This window comes from Erithacus rubecula (genome assembly GCF_903797595.1).
Source record: "Erithacus rubecula genome assembly, chromosome: 15".
Classification (NCBI taxonomy): Eukaryota; Metazoa; Chordata; class Aves; order Passeriformes; family Muscicapidae; genus Erithacus; species Erithacus rubecula.
In genome coordinates this window covers 8,450,605-8,468,480 of record NC_136667.1, presented here as the reverse complement: position 1 = coordinate 8,468,480, position 17,876 = coordinate 8,450,605, and the positions used below count along the sequence as shown (strand labels likewise).

The window sequence follows — 17,876 nt, the reverse complement described above, 5'->3', positions numbered from 1 at the left end:
AGGAGGAGTCCCAATACTGTGAGAAAAATGGGAGCATAGCAGCAACTAGCAGCACATAAAACACACAAGTGTGCAAGCAGCACAAATGCAGTTACCTAACTCTTGCTGCTAGATCAGCCATATTAATCAGAACAATAAGATAAAAATATGTATCAAGAAATAAAAGATATAAAAAAGATCATCCAGACTGAAAAATGCCTAAGTAAAATGTATGAATAAACCATTAAGTGAGAAAACCCCCCCCAAACACAACTACAACAGTGGAAGTCATTAAAGTGGGTGAAAGGACAAGGACAGGGATCTGAGAGTCTGCATTTCCAGACACAGGCAGCCTGGACAGTGACTTCTGACACTCCTATACCAACTTTCTCCACTGCTCAGAAGAGGAATATTTACCCAGCCCCAGAGAATTTGGCATGGATCTTTTAGTATTCTTCATTATTCCATGATCAAACTTGGCACATTCTGTGTGCACCTCAAAAAGCATCAGGTCCCACTGGGTCAAAAGCAATTCCTCAGTTTCTTACTGACCTACTTTAACCAGGGTGTGAACTCCATGATGTGGCAGAGGCAACAAGCTTGCATTTGAGCTCTCAAGACAAAAGGCAGGCCCAACTCCAGTACTGAGCAGCAGACAAAACTGTATCAACTCACAAGGCACCTTTCACTATAACCCAAATGACACCTTTCACTGATTACACCCCAATTACATCTGCAGTTTTAATTTGTCTGAAGTCACTCATAAAGTAAATCATGCTTATGACTTAACTGCTTATGAGGAGAAAGCCAGTGTACAGGTTAACAGACAAGTAAGGATGAAAAAAGACAGAATTAGAAACATCTGTTTCTCCTAAATAGCAATCAGAATGTTAAAAAAATGTGCAAGAAATAGCATTTTAAAATAATTAAATCTTGGTGCTGAGGTTTCACTACAGAAGAAAACATCAACTGCTGTTATTCTGTCATTGCTACTGAATATAGAAATAAGGAACAACCTATAAATATTACTAGCAACTGATATCTAGCTTTTAGGATATGATCCCTTCAGAGATACTCATGGAAGACTGATACAGATTTTGGCAAAGGCTGTAACAAAGGTCATGATTTCTTGGGCAATGGGCAGGAGAAATCATAGCTGAACATGGTGGTAGGGTTTCATGAGAGTTATATCATTGACCTTTCAAAGAAGGAAAGAAGTAGGGCAGTTCTTAGCTTCTGAAATGCTACCACTGTCTTACCAAACACTTAAAAAAATATTGCAGGGCAAGGTGAGGATGGCAGAGAGAAGGTCACTCATATTTGCATAACCTACATTACAGACTAATCAGACCATTCTCTCTAGCAGGTGAAATAAAACTGCTCATGCTCAGTGATAAATCAAGTCTTACACAACACTTGTTTTTTTCCTCTGGCTTTACATGATGTTTGGCAACATATGCATTATGATGCATTCACAGGTAATTTTTATGCCAACTTTTTTTTGTGTAAAAATATTATTTTGGGGAAGCAGTTATGTAAAAAGCCATGAAAAAACAAACATTAAAAGAACTGGTGTAAACAGGCATACCTGAGCTCCTTCAGGTCTTCTTTAAAAACCTAAAAAGACAAGGAAGATGAAATTTTACATGATATAGCTTTAAATGATCACTTCTTACCTACTGAAACAATAGTGGTTACTTATTTGGTATCTCTCCCCAAAAATTTTAGACTTGAGTGCCAGTAGTTTTGAAACAACTGATAATGAAAAGAATTTTCAGAAATGTTCAATCAAGTTGTGATTTAAAGACCTAAATATCTTGGAAGCCTTTATTCTTCAAAACAATGTCTCTGCCACTTCTTTTATGAAACTAATAATTTTTTTGTATAGCAACTACGTGCCCTTATTCTCAAATATGTTTAAACTATAACAAGAAAAAGGAAATGGAAAAAGATAAGGTCTGAATATTAAAAGCATACTTCCACTACATTTCCTGGAATATTGGAAGAACCCAGAAAAGGTTCACTTACATAAAAATGCGATAAGAAAATTGTAAGGTAAAGGAACATGAAAAATGAAAAAAATAGCCATGAAGAAGGGATAGGGTTGGGAACATGGCAGGTGTGTACATATTCACACCAGACATCTATAGCATAAGTTGAAATTGCATTTTCTTCCAAATTCTACTATATTGTCCTGGCCATAAGACCTTACTGCCTCTATGGTAGGAATATGAACAAAGGAGGCAAACAAATATGAGAAATTATAAGCATGGACAAAAATGAGTGATATGTGTGAACACCCAGTTAAGAGTAAGAGGGAGTGTTGATGCCTATGAAATAACATTTTGCTATGATTTCTTTGGTGGTTTTAATTTATGAGTGAAAACAAACATGCACAGTAAATAAAATGCTGAAGCAGAAATTGATACAGGAATCTTCTTCTTAAAGCTTTTATTTTTTTCTTTTCCAAAAAGCTCACTCTGAATCAACCCAACAAGTGAAATAATAAGTTCCAGATTTTTAAGTTTCTTCCAACAGTCTTAACTTGGAGAATCATTTTTATGTGCAGCTTGCACCCAGGCAAATGAGATTTAGATGGTGACTTGTGACTGATGCAGCTTTTACCTTATCAGGGTTCCAAGTACTCCCAGAACTTACTTCTTGTTTGAAAGTTGCTAAGGGAAGTCTCAATGCTTCTCGGAGGAGGGTGTACATGCCAGAAATAAGGAAAGCAAGTTGCTCTTCTGAGAGATTAGCACTTTCTGCAATCAGCCTGACAGATTCCCTGCAGTCTTTTCCTTCCAATGCATTAACAGTGACTGTGAATAAGAAAGCAAAGCAAGATCCTTAATTTACTCAACTGTGTAGCTCTTGATTTTGATGGTCAAAGGTGCATGGAGAAAATTCTCAGCACAAGGAGAAGCCTCACAGACAAAAATTAAATCAATCATTGAGACAGTGTAGCAGAGCCTGCAATAATACTGGCTGGATACCCCTCAGATACTGCTGCATGCAGTTTTTGCATCCTGAACTGACCAGGCACATGAACCTGCATCTCATTTTTTACACTAGTCTTTGTTTAGCAATAAAGTAACAGCAACAGCCTGGAAAGACAAACTTGGTGCAAGTGCAAGAGAATGTAGATATACGGTGTTGAAATCCATCACATCTTCAAAGATTACAAAACCTTCAGGGGAAAAACTGCAGCCCTGCAAACTGTGAGTCACAGGCCAGCAAGAGCAGACAGTGATGGGAGATTTGTGCCAGCTCTGCATAACCAGAGGGAGGATGTGCCCACCCACTCCAGGGGATCTGCTCTGGAGTCACTGCCCAGCTCCAGGCAGTCTGAAGGACTGTCTGCCCCTGCTATGGTAGAAAGCATTTATTGTACACTGAAAGCAGGTGATAATTTACACCAAAATTAAACCCAGACAGTCAGGCTTCCTGGCACTGATAAGGCTTTTCATCTCTATGTCCCTGCACTAGACAGAAGACATGGTTCAACATGTGTATTTACTTCTGTCCCAAATGCCTCTGCCTACACACAGCTTTATTATTTCAAGTATTACAAGGCAGCCCTAAATAGCTCATTTCTGCTACTGTGCAGCAACACTTTTAGAGACAAATCAGCTACCAGATGTATTGAGTCCTTCAAGTAAAAACTAAAATCCCTGACAAGATGTTAGCCAAGAGAACATGCCAGGGTCACACCATGCTGGGCAGCAGCTACCCTGCAGGAAGCTTTTGCTTCACTAATCAACTATTCCATTATTCTATTATTATCTTACATACCTTAATTTATTCAACTATGTAACTCTTTGATTTTAATGGTCAAAAGTGCCTTGAGAAAATTCTCACCACAGGGAGAAGCCTCACAGACAAAAACAAAATCAATCATTGTCAATATTACAGCCTCAACCTCAACAGGACACCTGCACCTTGGGGTTGCTGCATGTTCTGTAAATGCCCATGGGGTCTCTGTGTGCCACACACAACATGACAGTGACTGGGCTGGGACACAGGGATGAGAGGGGAATGACTTCAACAGCACTCAGCTGACTTTGGGGGCCATCCACAGGTGCAGAATTCCATTCCTCATTATCACAGATTTCATAGAATTGTATAATATGATGAATCAAGCTCCACATTTTATTTAAAGCTCAGCTGTATCTTCCTACCGGGAAAAGCAATGGGAAATGCTGCAAGAAGCTGCAGCCCTCCAGCTGCACAGAATCACAGAATGTTCTGTAATGTACCCAGAAGGATCATCGAGTTCAATTCAGCCCTGCACAGGAATCCCACCATGTGCCTGAGAGAATTGTCCCAACACTCCTTGAACTCTGTCAGGCTGGTCCTGCAACCATTCTCCTGCGGAGCCTATTCCAGTGCCCGACACTTTCTAGAGGAAGAATCTTTTCCCGATACCTAACCTGATGTGCCCTGACACAGCATTATGCCGTTCCCTCGTGTCCTGTCACCGGCCAGAGAGGGCATCGGTGTCTGTCTGTCCGCAGCCCCTCGTGAGGTAGTTATAGTCAGCTTTGAGGTCTCCCTTCGGACCCCTCCAGGCCGAGCAGACCAAGTGACCCCAGTCTGTACTTCCCCGCTATGGCCTTTCACCATGTTCTTCGGTCTCCTTTGGAAGCTCTCTAATAGCTGTCCGTGCTTTCCCGTGAGGATCCACAGCTTCCCGGGGGAACGCGGCTTCTGCCCACGGGCTCTGGCCGGGAACGCCCCAGGTCCCTGCGCGGGGTCAGAGCGGCCCTTCCGCGCGGGGGCAGCGCCCCGCGGGCCCCGCACGGGCCCTACCTTTGAGGAGCCGCCGGAAGGTCTCCTTGCCCACGTCCTGCACGCCCCGGGCCATGGCCTCCACCTCGGCCGGCACGCGCGGGCCCAGGAACCCGCGGCCGCCGCCGCCCTCGCCGAGCCCCTGCGCCGCGCCGGCCGCCATGGCCGCGCCTTCCGCCCGCCCGCCGCGCGCCCTCCCCGCGCCAGGGGGCGCTCTGGGGCCGCGCCGCCGGAAGGAGCCGCGGCGACCGCGCGGCGCGTCCCGGCACCGGCCGCTGATGGCGGCGCCGCCGACGCCGTGTGCCCGAGGCGCTCCCGCCGCTGCCTGAGGCGCGCCCAACGCCCCCGTGCCCGCCGCCATGACCGAGGAGCCGTACGAGAAGTTCCTGGCCCCCGAGGAGCCGTGCCCGCTGCTCTCGCACCAGCACCCGCCGCGGGGCGGCAGCTTGAGCCTGAGCGAGGAGGGCTGCCTGGACGTCAGCGATTTCGGCTGCCAGCTCTCCTCCTGCCACCGCACCGACCCTCTGCACCGCTTCCACTCCAACAGGTCCGCCAGCGCGTGGGGCGGCCGGGCGGGGGGCGCTGAGGGGCCGGGCGGGCGGCGCGGGGGTCGCGGCGGGTCGGGGCCGCCCCCCGGGCCGCGCATCGTTGGCTGCTGCTGCCGGGAGCCGCCGCCGGGGCCGGGCTGCAGGCCGCGCTCCGGCCGGGTCACCCTTCCCTCTGCCTTAGGCTGGGCTCGGCGCATCGCCTTGCACTTGAAGTGTGAGCTGGGTCGGTTCTTTAATATGGTTTTTTTCATAGAATCGCAGAATGGTTTCGGTTGGAAGGGACCCTAAAGGTTATCTGGTTCCAACTCCCCTGCCCTGGGCAGGCAGACCTTCCGCTAGGATCATGTTGCTCCTAGCCTCATTCCGAGTTAAATTTTGGAGATTTTGAATTTTTAAGGGCTGTAGGCAGCTACATGATGGTGTGTTTATAAGACTTAAAGGCAGGCCTCGCATGGACACCAGGCAGACCTTCAGAGATTGAGAGTGAGGCATCTTGGTGATTGCACTGACTCCTGCAGAAACATTCCACCCCACGCTACTAATTAAGGGCAAATTACTCTGCCTGTAATTTGTAGAAGAAGTCTGTTCTAGAAGTGCAAGTGCAGCTCTGCAAAGAAATTTCAGTTGTGTTGATAAAATCAAAGCCACAGTCCTGCTTTCCTAAGAACCTAATTCTGCTAATGCACAGTATTAAGCTTGAACATAGCAATAGCTTTCTTTGAGAATAACCTGAGATTTCAGTCTTCAACATACAAGTCTCCAACATTTCTGTTCCAGACTTGTGAGATTATTTTATGAGTTATTAAGTATTTTTGAGACACAATTATGAAGAGTGAATTTGTATGAAGTCATGGAAATTGCACTCTAAAAGTGTCATTCACAAGGGCAGACTCTTAATTATACATTCTTAAATGATCCAGCATGAAGAGCAGTGATCAAACATGATACACTTTCATAATATAGTTCTTAAGTCATAAGACATGAGCAGTAAGATATATTCTTAGAATATCTGTAAATAAACGTGTGATAGTCACTGAATTTGCATTTACTTAATTTTCTGCATTTCTCTTTGTGTTGCCTGCCCAAGTCTGTTGGCTCAGGTTTGCTCATTTTCCAAGCCTGGTTTGTAACCCAGGCATCTCAAGGGGTTGTTCTCTGGAAAAGGACGTGCCCTGTCTTGCACTGATTATGCCAATGCAGATGTGTGGCACAATCCATGGTGCTCACGTAAGGATTTCTATTTTTTAAAGTTAGGAGCAATTTTAATGCAGTTCCCCTTTGTTGTTAATCCAGTTCACCCTGAGGAGCACAGCAGCCCCCAGGTATGAAAAGGTGAGGCTGAATGCCTCTACCTGGAGTATCTGAGTGGTTTGTTGGTGCTGGAGCCCCTGTACCTCACCCTTGTTTTGATATGTCTGGGAACTCTGTCCACTCTATCTTTCCTTTCTTCATTATTTCATGAATTCTGAATCTATATTCATGTTGAGTAATGCATTGTGGCACCACAATCTTGCTCTGCTCATTACCAGTGGATTAACCTGCCCACAAGAGTACCAGCAAGGCATTCCACATCTATAAAGGATGCAGAAAAGGAGGCAGGGCAAGAACTCCTGAATCTATTACAAGGGAAGTTTTGGAAATGTCTTTAACATTGGGTAAATTCACATCTGGCCAAGTAGATGTGGGAGTGACTCCATCACAAATGTATTTAGCTGGTGTGGTATGCAGCTTAATGAGATTGAGGACCAGCCTTTCTGGTGATAGGATTGCTCAGTAGGATGGAAGAGTGTTTTTCTAGTTAACCAGGCTGAAGTGGACAGGCTGATGGAACAGGACTTGATTGTGTGGGTTTATGTGGTGCATTTTAGAAGCCCTTTTAAAATTGTTTTGGCCATATTGCACGGCTGTGCTGACTCATATTTGTCTCGACCTACTTTTCTCCAATATGTAAAATAAGTCTAGATATGGAGACTGATTTCATGAGCTTGTTACATTCTGGCTTACTCTCATTAGAGTAAAAAATCTGTTCTGTGGAAATTGAGTTCTCAATAGCTTTCCTTTAGCAGCAACTTCAACTAGCTTTGTAATGAGGTGGAAAAAGAGTTTAGTTTTGGCATCATATCATTTTCATACAGGTCACTTCCCCATCCTGCACTGTCTCATTCCAATAGCATGTCCAATGTTTTTGACATTCAGAGCTATCAATAATATGTCCATAATGTGTTTTCTTATTAAGCCTTAATTTTATGGGGGCTATCAACCTGAAATTTCTTTTTGACTTCTATTTATCCTGAAGTCAAATTGATTAATTACTTAGTTCTGTTTATTCCAGCTTATGTGGAAGTTTAAATATATGGAAAATTTTATTTTTAGATCAGTGTGTTTTAAAAACCCAACCAACAGGAAAAAAAAGGGCCACTTTCATACTACAGGAGTCATAGCTCTGGGGTAGAAACTGATAATATATCAAAATAAAGGTGCAATTATTTTGACTGTACATGGATTTTTGCCTTGATATTTGTAACACTGGGTTCCCTTTGGTGTTGTTCATGTGCTAAAAACAATATTCAAAAATATAATGCTTCAATTTACATAATTATAACTTACTTCAATAAAATCAGTGTATAATATTACTGACTAGCAAAGTGGAGATAATTTTACAAGGCTTAAAGGAATTTCTTAGGACACATGGTGCCAAGGTTTGCTGCTCTTTAATTGTGTTGTCCTGTTTTGCAGGTGGAACTTGACATCTTGTGGGACAAGCGTGGCCAGCTCGGAGTGCAGCGAGGAGCTCTTCTCCTCGGTGTCCGTGGGGGATCAGGATGATTGTTACTCTCTGCTGGATGACCAGGAGTTCACCTCTTTTGATCTGTTCCCCGAGGGCAGTGTCTGCAGTGATGTCTCCTCTTCTATCAGCACATACTGGGATTGGTCAGACAGCGAGTTTGAGTGGCAGGTAAACTGGTTCCACTGGAAATGTAAAATTTTGTGTGGACTATTGCGTGCTGGATTTAGCTGTAGTTGAAAAGTAATAGAATAGAATATCCTGAGTTGGAAGGGACCCACAAGGATCACTGAAGTCCAGTTCCTGGCCCTGTGCAGGACAAGCCCAGGAATTACACCCTGTGACTGAGAGCATTTCCCAAACACTCCTTGATCTCAGGTTTGGTGCTGTGACCACTGCCCTGGGGTCACAGCCTGTTCCAGTTCCTGACCAGCCTCTGGGGGAAGAACCTTTTCCTGATACCTAACCTTAACTTCCCCTGACCTGGCATCCTGCTGTTCCCTTGTGTCCTTGTCTCTCCTCCAGAGAGGAGAGATCAGTTCCTCCCCCTCCTGAGGAAGCTGTAGACAGCTATGAAGTCTCCCTGCAGTCTCCTCTTATGAACAAACCAAGTGACCTCAGCACTTGTTTCTTTGTAACTGTTGAACATAAAAGCACATATCTGAATCTTGAACAATAGAAAAAAATGTTTTGTTTCATTTTATTCCAACCTCCTTAATCAGGAGGAGAGACTGAAAGTCAGCTCTAAAAAGAAGGATGCTTATGTATTATGGTCAGTTGGTTTTAGGGACCAGCATGTGTTTCTTGTACCCATGAGCAGAGACCCACTGAGGATCTGCCCTACTAATGAAATCTAGTTATAGATATCAGGTCCTACTGAACTTTCTAGGTGAAGTGTACAAACTCTTGCCATAGCTTATTTCTGTCCTATTTTTTATTCTATGCCAGTATGAGTACAGAGCTGATTTTGTCTCACCAGAATGGGAAGATGAATCACATCCTTTTCCCTAGACTGTGCTGGATGCAGTTCTTGTTGGGTATTTCTAGCTTGTGATAGTCTTCCCTGTTCAGAAGTTTTTCAAATGTGTATGCATTTTTAATATATTATAGACCTAAACTGACTTTTTATATTAAAGACTTAAATCAACTCTGAACGTATACATAACTTTGAAATAGGTGACATAGTGCTTCAGAATTTATTGGGGAATACTTTAAAATTTTATCATAAAGCTTAGATCATGTAGAGAAATGCAGAGTACAAGAAATTAAAACATTTCAAGAAAGCTCTAATCCTGTTCCAGAAGATTCAAGTGAACTTGAGACATGTACTGAGATCAGCTTTGAATTTCTGGCTGGTTTAGTCCAGCTGCTGGTCTGAGTGTGTGTTTTATCACTGAAGTTACAAATGTGTGTTTATAATGCAGCCTGTAGGAACAGCTCAGGTTCAATCCCAAAGATTCAGAGCTTCACTGAGTTGTGAAATTTCAATTGCCTGATAAACTTGTCAATTGTTTTGAAAAAAAGCAATTTCCTATGCCTTAGCTTGCTGACAGTATGTTTGAATGGTAACTAGCTATTTTATTACTCTTTTAAAACAAGTTTTTCTTGAGAGAATGGCTTGAATAGATTTATAGGATTTTGGAAAAACTTTTTGTAGCCCTTTATGGTGTTATCTGCCAGAATCTGAACATAAGTAATCCAACTCTCCCACTTTAACTGGAAGTGCATTCAGAAATAACATATCAGATGTGTAAATAAAACTAGCTGAAGTTCTCAGTTGCTTCCAGGCAAATGACAGTGATTTTAATTGAATTGTCTTGTGTAATTGGAGTTTGTTAGTAATTACAGACCTACTGTAGAATTATCTTCCTTAAACTAGGCTTATGCTCCAAAGTGGAAAGTTTAGATTTAGGTTTGGATTGCAATGGATAATTTCCACTGATGGAGAGGGGAAATAGTTGAAATGTAACTTCAAACTGCTGTTTTCTTAAATACAAATTCTTAAAAAGGGGACTGATAAGTACAGAATAGTGTGAATTGAGTTGGCTGCACTTGTTTTTTTGTGGGAAGGTTCAAGGAAGTATTGCAGGTTTATGAGTAAGTAGAGTTTGTTAAAGTACAGAGATAATCAGTGCTTTGCTAATTTGATGGTATGTTTTGAATGTTAATGGGGTTAGAATGATTTACAATCTGCCTACTGTGTTCTAAAGCTTTGTTCTTCCTTTTGCATGCTACAAGTTGCCTGGCAGTGACATTACAAGTGGGAGTGATGTGCTTTCTGATGTTATACCGAGCATTCCCAGCTCTCCCTGTCTGCTTCCCAAAAAGAAAAACAAGCATCGGAATCTTGATGAACTTCCATGGAGTGCAATGACAAATGATGAACAGGTGATTTTTTTTCCTATGTGAGAATTGCAATGTACAGAAGAACTTCCAATTAAAAGACACAACTTAGAGGCCATCTTGTTTGCTGTAGGTGTAAATGCAGACCTGTGCAGTACTCTTTGATTCTTAAAACTCAGCCTTGTCCTTTAGATCTATAGGAGACAGTTTAATGCCTACTCAAGTTTTCACCCTAAGTTTTTAAGGATACTCAAAGCTAGAACCATGATACTTGTGCATGTTTTATTGTCAGTTCTTTCTTTTTTCTGTCTTTCTTTTAGAATCAACAGTACTTCAAAATTACTTACTTTTTTTTTGGGTCCTAGGTTGAATATATTGAATATTTGAGTCGCAAAGTCAGTACAGAGATGGGTCTCCGAGAGCAACTTGATATTATTAAAATTATTGATCCTACTGCTCAGATCTCACCTACAGATAGTGAATTCATTATTGAGTTGAACTGTCTCACAGATGAAAAACTGAAACAGGTGAGTTAAGGTTTTTACATTTGACTTTAAGGTTTCAGCATCTGATTATATCTTGCAAAATCTTGTCAATTGCAGAAGTTGTGATCAATTTTTGTGCATAATCATTAGATTAGTAGAGAAAGACACTAGAGCACAATACTGTCAGTGAAGGAAAATAGAGTTCAAAAGCATATTTGTATGTTTTAAATCTTGACATAAAAGAAGACTGATTATATATTCTCACTATGTGTTAAGCCAGAGCTGGTGAGTGTGTAATGAGTTATGTTGTGGACCTGGTGCTGCTTATGGCACTGTATTCTACTTCATGACCATCAGCTAGCTGAGGGTCTTCATTTGCTCACTGAATGTGAACTAGCATTTAAAACTCCAAAAGGTTGGAATTCACTGGGGAAGACCATAAATTTCATGTAGAATGGGATAGAGAATAATACATTTTAAAGATGTGACAAGATGCAAATTATAACCAAGAAGACTGTCTGGCTAATAGGGGAGATCCATCCCACTGTATTCTCAGTCATTGAATTACTGAGATGCGTTGGTGGGAAGAGATGCAGTGTCCAAACAAGCTGAACTCCTCAGTGTTGCACTGATAATGATGAAGATAAAGTTGAAAATGGAAAACATTCACTGCTTTTATGGCTTGGTCCATTTCATATTTCAAGCATTTTGTAAGAGTCATATTAAAGTAGAAAAGTGCTTCCTCATTTGCACCCACTTTTGTTTGAGTATACTTAGCAAAATAAAGGGGCTTGATACATTAAGTAAACAACTTAGTTCAGTTAAACTTGTGATATTCCTGTTTGGTGTTAAAAGAATGTCATATTGTTACATAGTCACAAACCTGAGGAAGAGACAAGAGGTCCCCAACCCTTGCTTCTTATTTTTCTTCCTTCCATAGTGAAATTTCACAGATGTTAACTTAGTTAAATTCCCAATAACTTCATCATTGTTAACAGGCAGATTTTGGTTTTTCCATGAAAAGGAGTATCTCAGTGCAGCATTTATCAAGCTATAGTAATTTATCTGCCTCTGCTCTAAAGGTGAGGAACTATATCAAGGAACACGGACCTCGCCAGCGGTCTGCGAGGGAGAGCTGGAAGAGGAGCAGCTACAGCTGTGCGAGTACCAGTGGTGTGAGTGGTGCCAGTGGCAGCAGCAGCAGTGCCAGCATGGTCAGCTCAGCAAGCAGCAGTGGCTCCAGCGTTGCCAACTCTGCTTCAAACTCCAGTGCCAACATGAGTCGAGCGCACAGCGACAGCAATTTGTCCACAAGTGCTGCAGAAAGAATCCGGGATTCTAAAGTAAAGTTTCTCGTTTTGTGTATCTGTATTGATGGAGTTGTCTTAACTCTTGAAGCTTGCTCGTGGGATCTTACCTGGGATGTTTGTGCTGAAGGAGTTATCTAGCTGAACCAATGATCAAAAGGAGTTGAAACTTGTGCTCTTCCCATCACTTCTAACTGAAAGCCTGATGATTGTATGTAGTAGATATTCTAATTCCTTTTGTTTAGGATAAGTTGAATAAGGGCTTATGCATCTAATTTAAGAAAAAAATTTGTTTAAGAATTATCACCCTAATCCAAGCATCATTTCTGGACAGTAGAGACACCCTTGATTGTTTTTGGTTTTTTTCTCAACTAGAAGTTTCATCAGGCTTTTTGAATCTTCTTTATTCTTTGAGCATGTCTCATGAGATTCCTTGCTGAGAAGGTCCCTCTGAAGCATATTGCATTTACAGTAGTACTGTGGCACTCCTTCTGTCCCCATAATTTTAATTTCAAGTGTGAAGGAGAGGAGCAGTTCTTTCTTGCTCTTCAGCATCTTGGGTTTGTTAATGTAAGACTGTAACATTTCTCCAGCAGTGAATATTCCTCCAATCAAAGACTTGACTATGCAATATCACATGATAATGTGCCTCATAATTCAGTTGTGGTAAATGGTCTTGATATTTTAATATTAAGTAAGATTTTGGATGGATGTTTACACCACCTCTGAGAATTCATATTTATTATTTTTCAGAGCAGATATTTTTAGTGGTTAATTTATATTTGCCAGCTCTAGAGATGTTTTTTCTAATTTGCAGAACAAAATCTTATGTTTTGCCTCTTCTGTATTTTGCCAGAAACGTTCCAAGCAAAGGAAACTCCAGCAAAAGGCCTTAAGGAAGAGACAGCTGAAAGAACAAAGACAAGCTCGTAAGGAAAGACTGAGTGGATTATTTCTTAATGAAGAAGTGCTGTCTTTGAAAGTGACTGAGGAGGACCATGAAGGAGATGTGGATGTTTTAATGTGACAGGGGTGAATTTATCAGTGTTCTTTCTAAGCCTTAAATGTATTATCATTATTGTTTACATATATTTCTTGACCAAATTTTGATTAGTATTAACAATAACAAACCAGATCTTTTCTCAAGTGTAATTTTGCTAAGAAGGTCTAAGTATTGAGTGACTTCAGCTTTTTGAGACTAATTTTGCAACAAAGAATTCAGAAACTTACCTGTCTTCTGAAAAGCTGCTGAATAGATAGGATTATATGGAAATCTGAACTTGGCTAACATGCTAACATACTTGCATGTAAGTTTAGGGGTGCTTTTGGATGACACAAAGCATGCATTACTATGCTTCAGCTTTTAAAGGTTTTTTTCCAACTTAGAGTTAGTATTACACTTGACTTTTTCTGTCTTCCTTTCCCATTATTAGGAAGATTGCTTAGCATGAGGAAAATCTTTTGCTCCATGGGACTTTCTTCAGCCTTGCTCTTGGTTTGTACAAAATCAAAGTACTGTTGATATTTTTCTAAAAGTTGTGATTTAACTCAAAACTACACAGAAAACAAGAAGCAAGACATCTAATGCAGAGAATCTGTAATACAAATACTACCTAATAATGTAGGTCTTAGGAACCAGCTATAATTTTTAAAAACCCTCTCAAAATAATTGGAGGCTTAATCTTCAGGAGGTTATTTTGCTGCTCAATATCTTATGATCATACTAATGGATCACCAGTACATCCCTAGTATTTCTGTGAAAAAAATTCCAGTAAGAACACATTTATGCATTGAAAATACATTAATCTTCAATTAAGTTTTTTAGGACTACTTAAAATATTTAAAATATTTAAAAACACTACTGGAAACAGAAGTGCAAACAAGTGGCACACAACTTCATTGCTTTTCTTCCCCAGAAGCATATCTAAAAAGTTTCATATTGTTGACAGGAGAACTTAATTAATGCATCTGTACTTTTTTAATTGCATGTTTAGCTGAGGTTGTCTTCTGTGTGGGTTGTTACACAATGACACGTATCAGAATCCTCCTTTGGTTTTCTATCAGTTTTTGAAATTTCTCATTATAAGAAAATTATATAAAATTGTGGCTTTCAGGTAGGAAAGTAGTAGTAGTTTCAACCTTTTTCTTAATTCTGACAATCTTTGAGCTGATTTTAATCTTTATCTTGGAACTGTTCCTTCCCCCCATGGCTGAGATTAAAATGGTAGTTTCTAAATTTTGATGTGAAACTAAAACATTTTTATAAATTTTTGAGTTTTGAATTTAGGAAATAATTTTTTATTCTGTTGATGCTTTGTTACATTAATTTTGTTCTTGAATTAAGGGGTTTGACAGTTTAGTGTGGCCACAGGTGTTTGTTATTGCAGGATGTAGCCCTATCCTGCAGAATGCATGATCAGCTTTAGGACTACTGACCTTAATGTTCCATGTCCTGCACAGACTTATTAGCCCTGACAGCTGAATATTTTTATTTTAGGAGTGGCATTCCTTTTAGCCTCAAAATAAACTGACCAGTAAAATATCTGAGCAATGACCTCTGAAAGGGTTTTGGTAAGAAATAAATGAGGTTCATAATCAAACTGATATGTTTGAACTTACTGCTGCTCTACAACAGGTCCCCATGCTTGGCCATTGACTGACTAAAATCCAGGTAATGCCATTTTAAGCTCAAATTAGCTATCCCATATGTCCAGCTATTTGTCCACTAACCATGAGTGTCTGTCACCTGTCAGTATTTGCTTGTATTGTGCTGCTGCTGGTTGATGCCTCCCTCCTGTATAATCAATACTGAAAACTTCTTAACACTATACACTTTACTGAGAATTAGATTGACTTAGATCTGGAGCTTCCTTTAAATAGCTTGTATGGAAGATAAAATTGAATTTCCATCAATTTGGGTAATTTCAGGGTGCAGTTGTAAAAACTTCCATGGTAATAGATTAATTCATCGTTAAATACTTCACCATGTGTACACTGTTACAGTTCAGTACAACTTTTATTTTCTGCAGTGACTTTGAAATGTCAATTGAATTTTTTTTTCTGAAGAAAAATGCACACTTTTTACTGTAGAGAATTGAAACTCTGAAGTGAATTGAAAGAAAGGTGCAATATCTCAGTGTGGTGGAGCATGAAAGTGTGTCACTTTATTCTGTTTCAGCAGTTATTCAGAGTTTAAAATGCCTCAGGGTTTTGTTGAGAGAAGACCCCATCATTTTGATGAGGTACATTTCATTCTGGTCACCTGTCTACTAGCTTCCAGAGATCATGAAGTGAGGGAGGATAGTATTTCCATCATAGTGTGAGCATGTAAGTATAAATTATTCTAAGTGATTAGATGGGTCCAGTTGCTCATCTGTTACATTGGACAAAAAGGTCCTGGGTGCCAGAATAGCTGATTGTGCTGTGTTGTCTCCAGCAGGTACTTCAGTCATGTGTATGACAGTTAAAGTTATAGAAGAGAGTGGATTTCCAGGGATTCCATGTTAATAATTTATAACTCTGTGGTCTCATAGATCCAGGATGCTCATAAGAATACAAAGAATACAAAACTCTGAATGATCTGGTAAGAATGCAGAATAACATCTTGCTTACCTTGAATGTTCTTTGCCAAGTACTCAGAAGCATAATGTTGTCTTTTCCTGATCTCAGAGAATCAGGCCTGAAGTGACTGTGAGATTAAAGAGTTCTCACATACTTCTACACATTTTTTTTTTTCCCTTTTGCTTTCTCATCCTCTGTAGTTCCAGTGACATACTCATTTTGTGGATGGAGGAGTTTTTTTGTCAGATTCATGTTTTTCCCTGCAGCACGTTCAGTGCTTACTCAGGAAATCCCACCCATGGCAGTTTTGAGACTTGTAAATACAGCACTTAGACACGGTTTAGTGGTGGGCTTGGAGGTGTTAGATTTAGAGCTGGAGTTGATGATCATAAAAGGACTTTTCCAATCTAAATCTATGAATTTCTGTGAAATGCCTGTGGTATTAGTCAAACAGTTGGAATGTCAGTGGAATCTGGTCTTGCTGATTTAAGTTTTGGCCATTGTGGCTCAAGTGTAACTACTGGGTTCTAATGAAGAAGAGTAACAGATTGCTAAAATAATGCATCCTTACTGTGTTTTTTTTCTTAAAAAAATAAATCAAATCCCTGCTTTTTATTAATTGAGAAAAAATGTCAAGCTTACAAGCAACAGAGACACAGGAAAAAACTCACAGTTAGATGGCTTCATAGTACTGAAACTGTGTCTGTGGGAACTTTTTACCCACTGCAATAGAATCAATTTACACCTGTAACAATAACAGTTTGCTTTCACAGTAACTTTTTCTCTAAAAAGGCTTAGAAGGAGCACTGAAAGTCTGATTGCAATAGGTCTGTAAAAAAGAGGGAGCATTATTTTCTAATATAATTTTAAATATGAGTGAGAAAGCTGCCTCACAAACTTGGCTGATTTCTGTGTATCAAATGTTATAATTTGTTAAAATACCTATTTTTTTTTTTTTTTAATCTGAGAAGCTGATAAAAAGATGGTTACAATGTGCTCTGTATGAGGTGCTTACTGGGAAGAGCAGGGAAAGTCTTTGCAAGACTTTCCTGGGCTCAAATTTTAGTTCTTTTATTGTGGTTTGAAACCTGTGAAGATCATTCTCTGGGGAGAAAACAAACCAACCAACCTGCTTGAACTTCCTTACATGCATTTACATCAGAGTGCATATACAACAGAGAAAGATAAAAATGGCAATATTTACTGTTCATCTATGCTGAATGGCCTGAAGCCATTTCTTTTCTCCTTACACTTTTCAACTTTGAAATCTGTTGATGCATTGGTCTATAAATATTAATAAACTTGACTGTTTTGAGAGCTTTTGAAGTTCATTAATATAAGCCAGATTTTCATGGCAAATGCTGTTAGATTCATTGGTTTATTGTTCTTAAGCTTACTGATCTTGCAATTCTTGGGCACAGAAAATTTAACAGTTGTCCATTTAAGGACTGCAAAGATTAGTTTATTAATCTATCAAGGGCAAATCTAAATAATATTCAAAGTTTGTCTATTTTGACTGTTAACTCTGATGAATCATATTTGCATTCTCTCTCATCTGGCTAACTTTCAAACATTTCCAAATGACAAATAAATTCTTCAATGTAAAAAAATAATTGTAATATTGAAGCCTTGAATATAGTTAATAACCAAAGCAAGGGGAAGGTGTTTTTTTTTTCTTTTTGTTGGGGGGAGAGATGAAGATATAGATTAGAGTATATGGTATTGCTTAAAATGAAGGGTTTTTTCCCCAGGTTCTCTGCTAATTGTATTGCTAAAATGCACTTTTGTATAGAAAACCATTCTCTGTACATTCTGTATCTACACAATGTTTATAGAGATTTTTCTGAAGTTGTGAATGATATACTGAAAACTCTGATGCTGTTGAATTCAAGTTTTCATTGTATTTGAAAATAGTTGTGTGCATATTGAAGTACAGGTTGGAATTAAAATTAATGATATAGCAAAGATATTCTTATGAAATGATGTGTTATCTTCTTCAGAGCAGGGGGATTCATATACAGGACCTGTGGAGTCACACTTCAGGCAGAAAATACAAGCACAATGGCACATCTTAACTGTT

At 40.0% G+C, this 17,876-nt stretch overlaps 2 protein-coding genes across 4 annotated transcripts in view; one reads left to right on the top strand and one right to left on the bottom strand.

Annotated features, from left to right (window-relative positions):
- COMMD5 (COMM domain containing 5) overlaps positions 1 to 5,128 on the bottom strand; it is a gene marked incomplete at its 5' end in the record, with an annotated part of 16,242 nt that extends 11,114 nt beyond the window's left edge. For both annotated transcript variants that reach the window (XM_079318930.1, XM_079318931.1), the window contains 3 exons: positions 1,568 to 1,596; positions 2,638 to 2,798; positions 4,789 to 5,128. In XM_079318930.1, the coding sequence (XP_079175056.1) occupies positions 1,568 to 1,596; positions 2,638 to 2,798; positions 4,789 to 5,128 (530 nt within the window). The remainder of the gene's footprint in view (positions 1 to 1,567; positions 1,597 to 2,637; positions 2,799 to 4,788) is intronic.
- On the top strand, positions 5,127 to 17,876 carry FAM199X (family with sequence similarity 199, X-linked; the record flags this gene model as incomplete). Of its 2 annotated transcripts, XR_013776007.1 has the most annotated exons (7): positions 5,127 to 5,314; positions 8,052 to 8,271; positions 10,339 to 10,488; positions 10,809 to 10,970; positions 12,011 to 12,271; positions 13,092 to 15,562; positions 15,672 to 17,876. XR_013776007.1 is itself a non-coding variant. In XM_079318927.1 (6 exons), the coding sequence occupies 6 exons, from the start codon at positions 5,127 to 5,129 to the stop codon at positions 13,260 to 13,262; spliced, it is 1,152 nt and encodes a 383-aa protein (XP_079175053.1). In that variant the 3' UTR covers positions 13,263 to 17,876. The 2 variants fall into 2 exon arrangements, 1 of the variants encoding a protein (XP_079175053.1); XM_079318927.1 differs by having other exon boundaries at positions 13,092 to 17,876.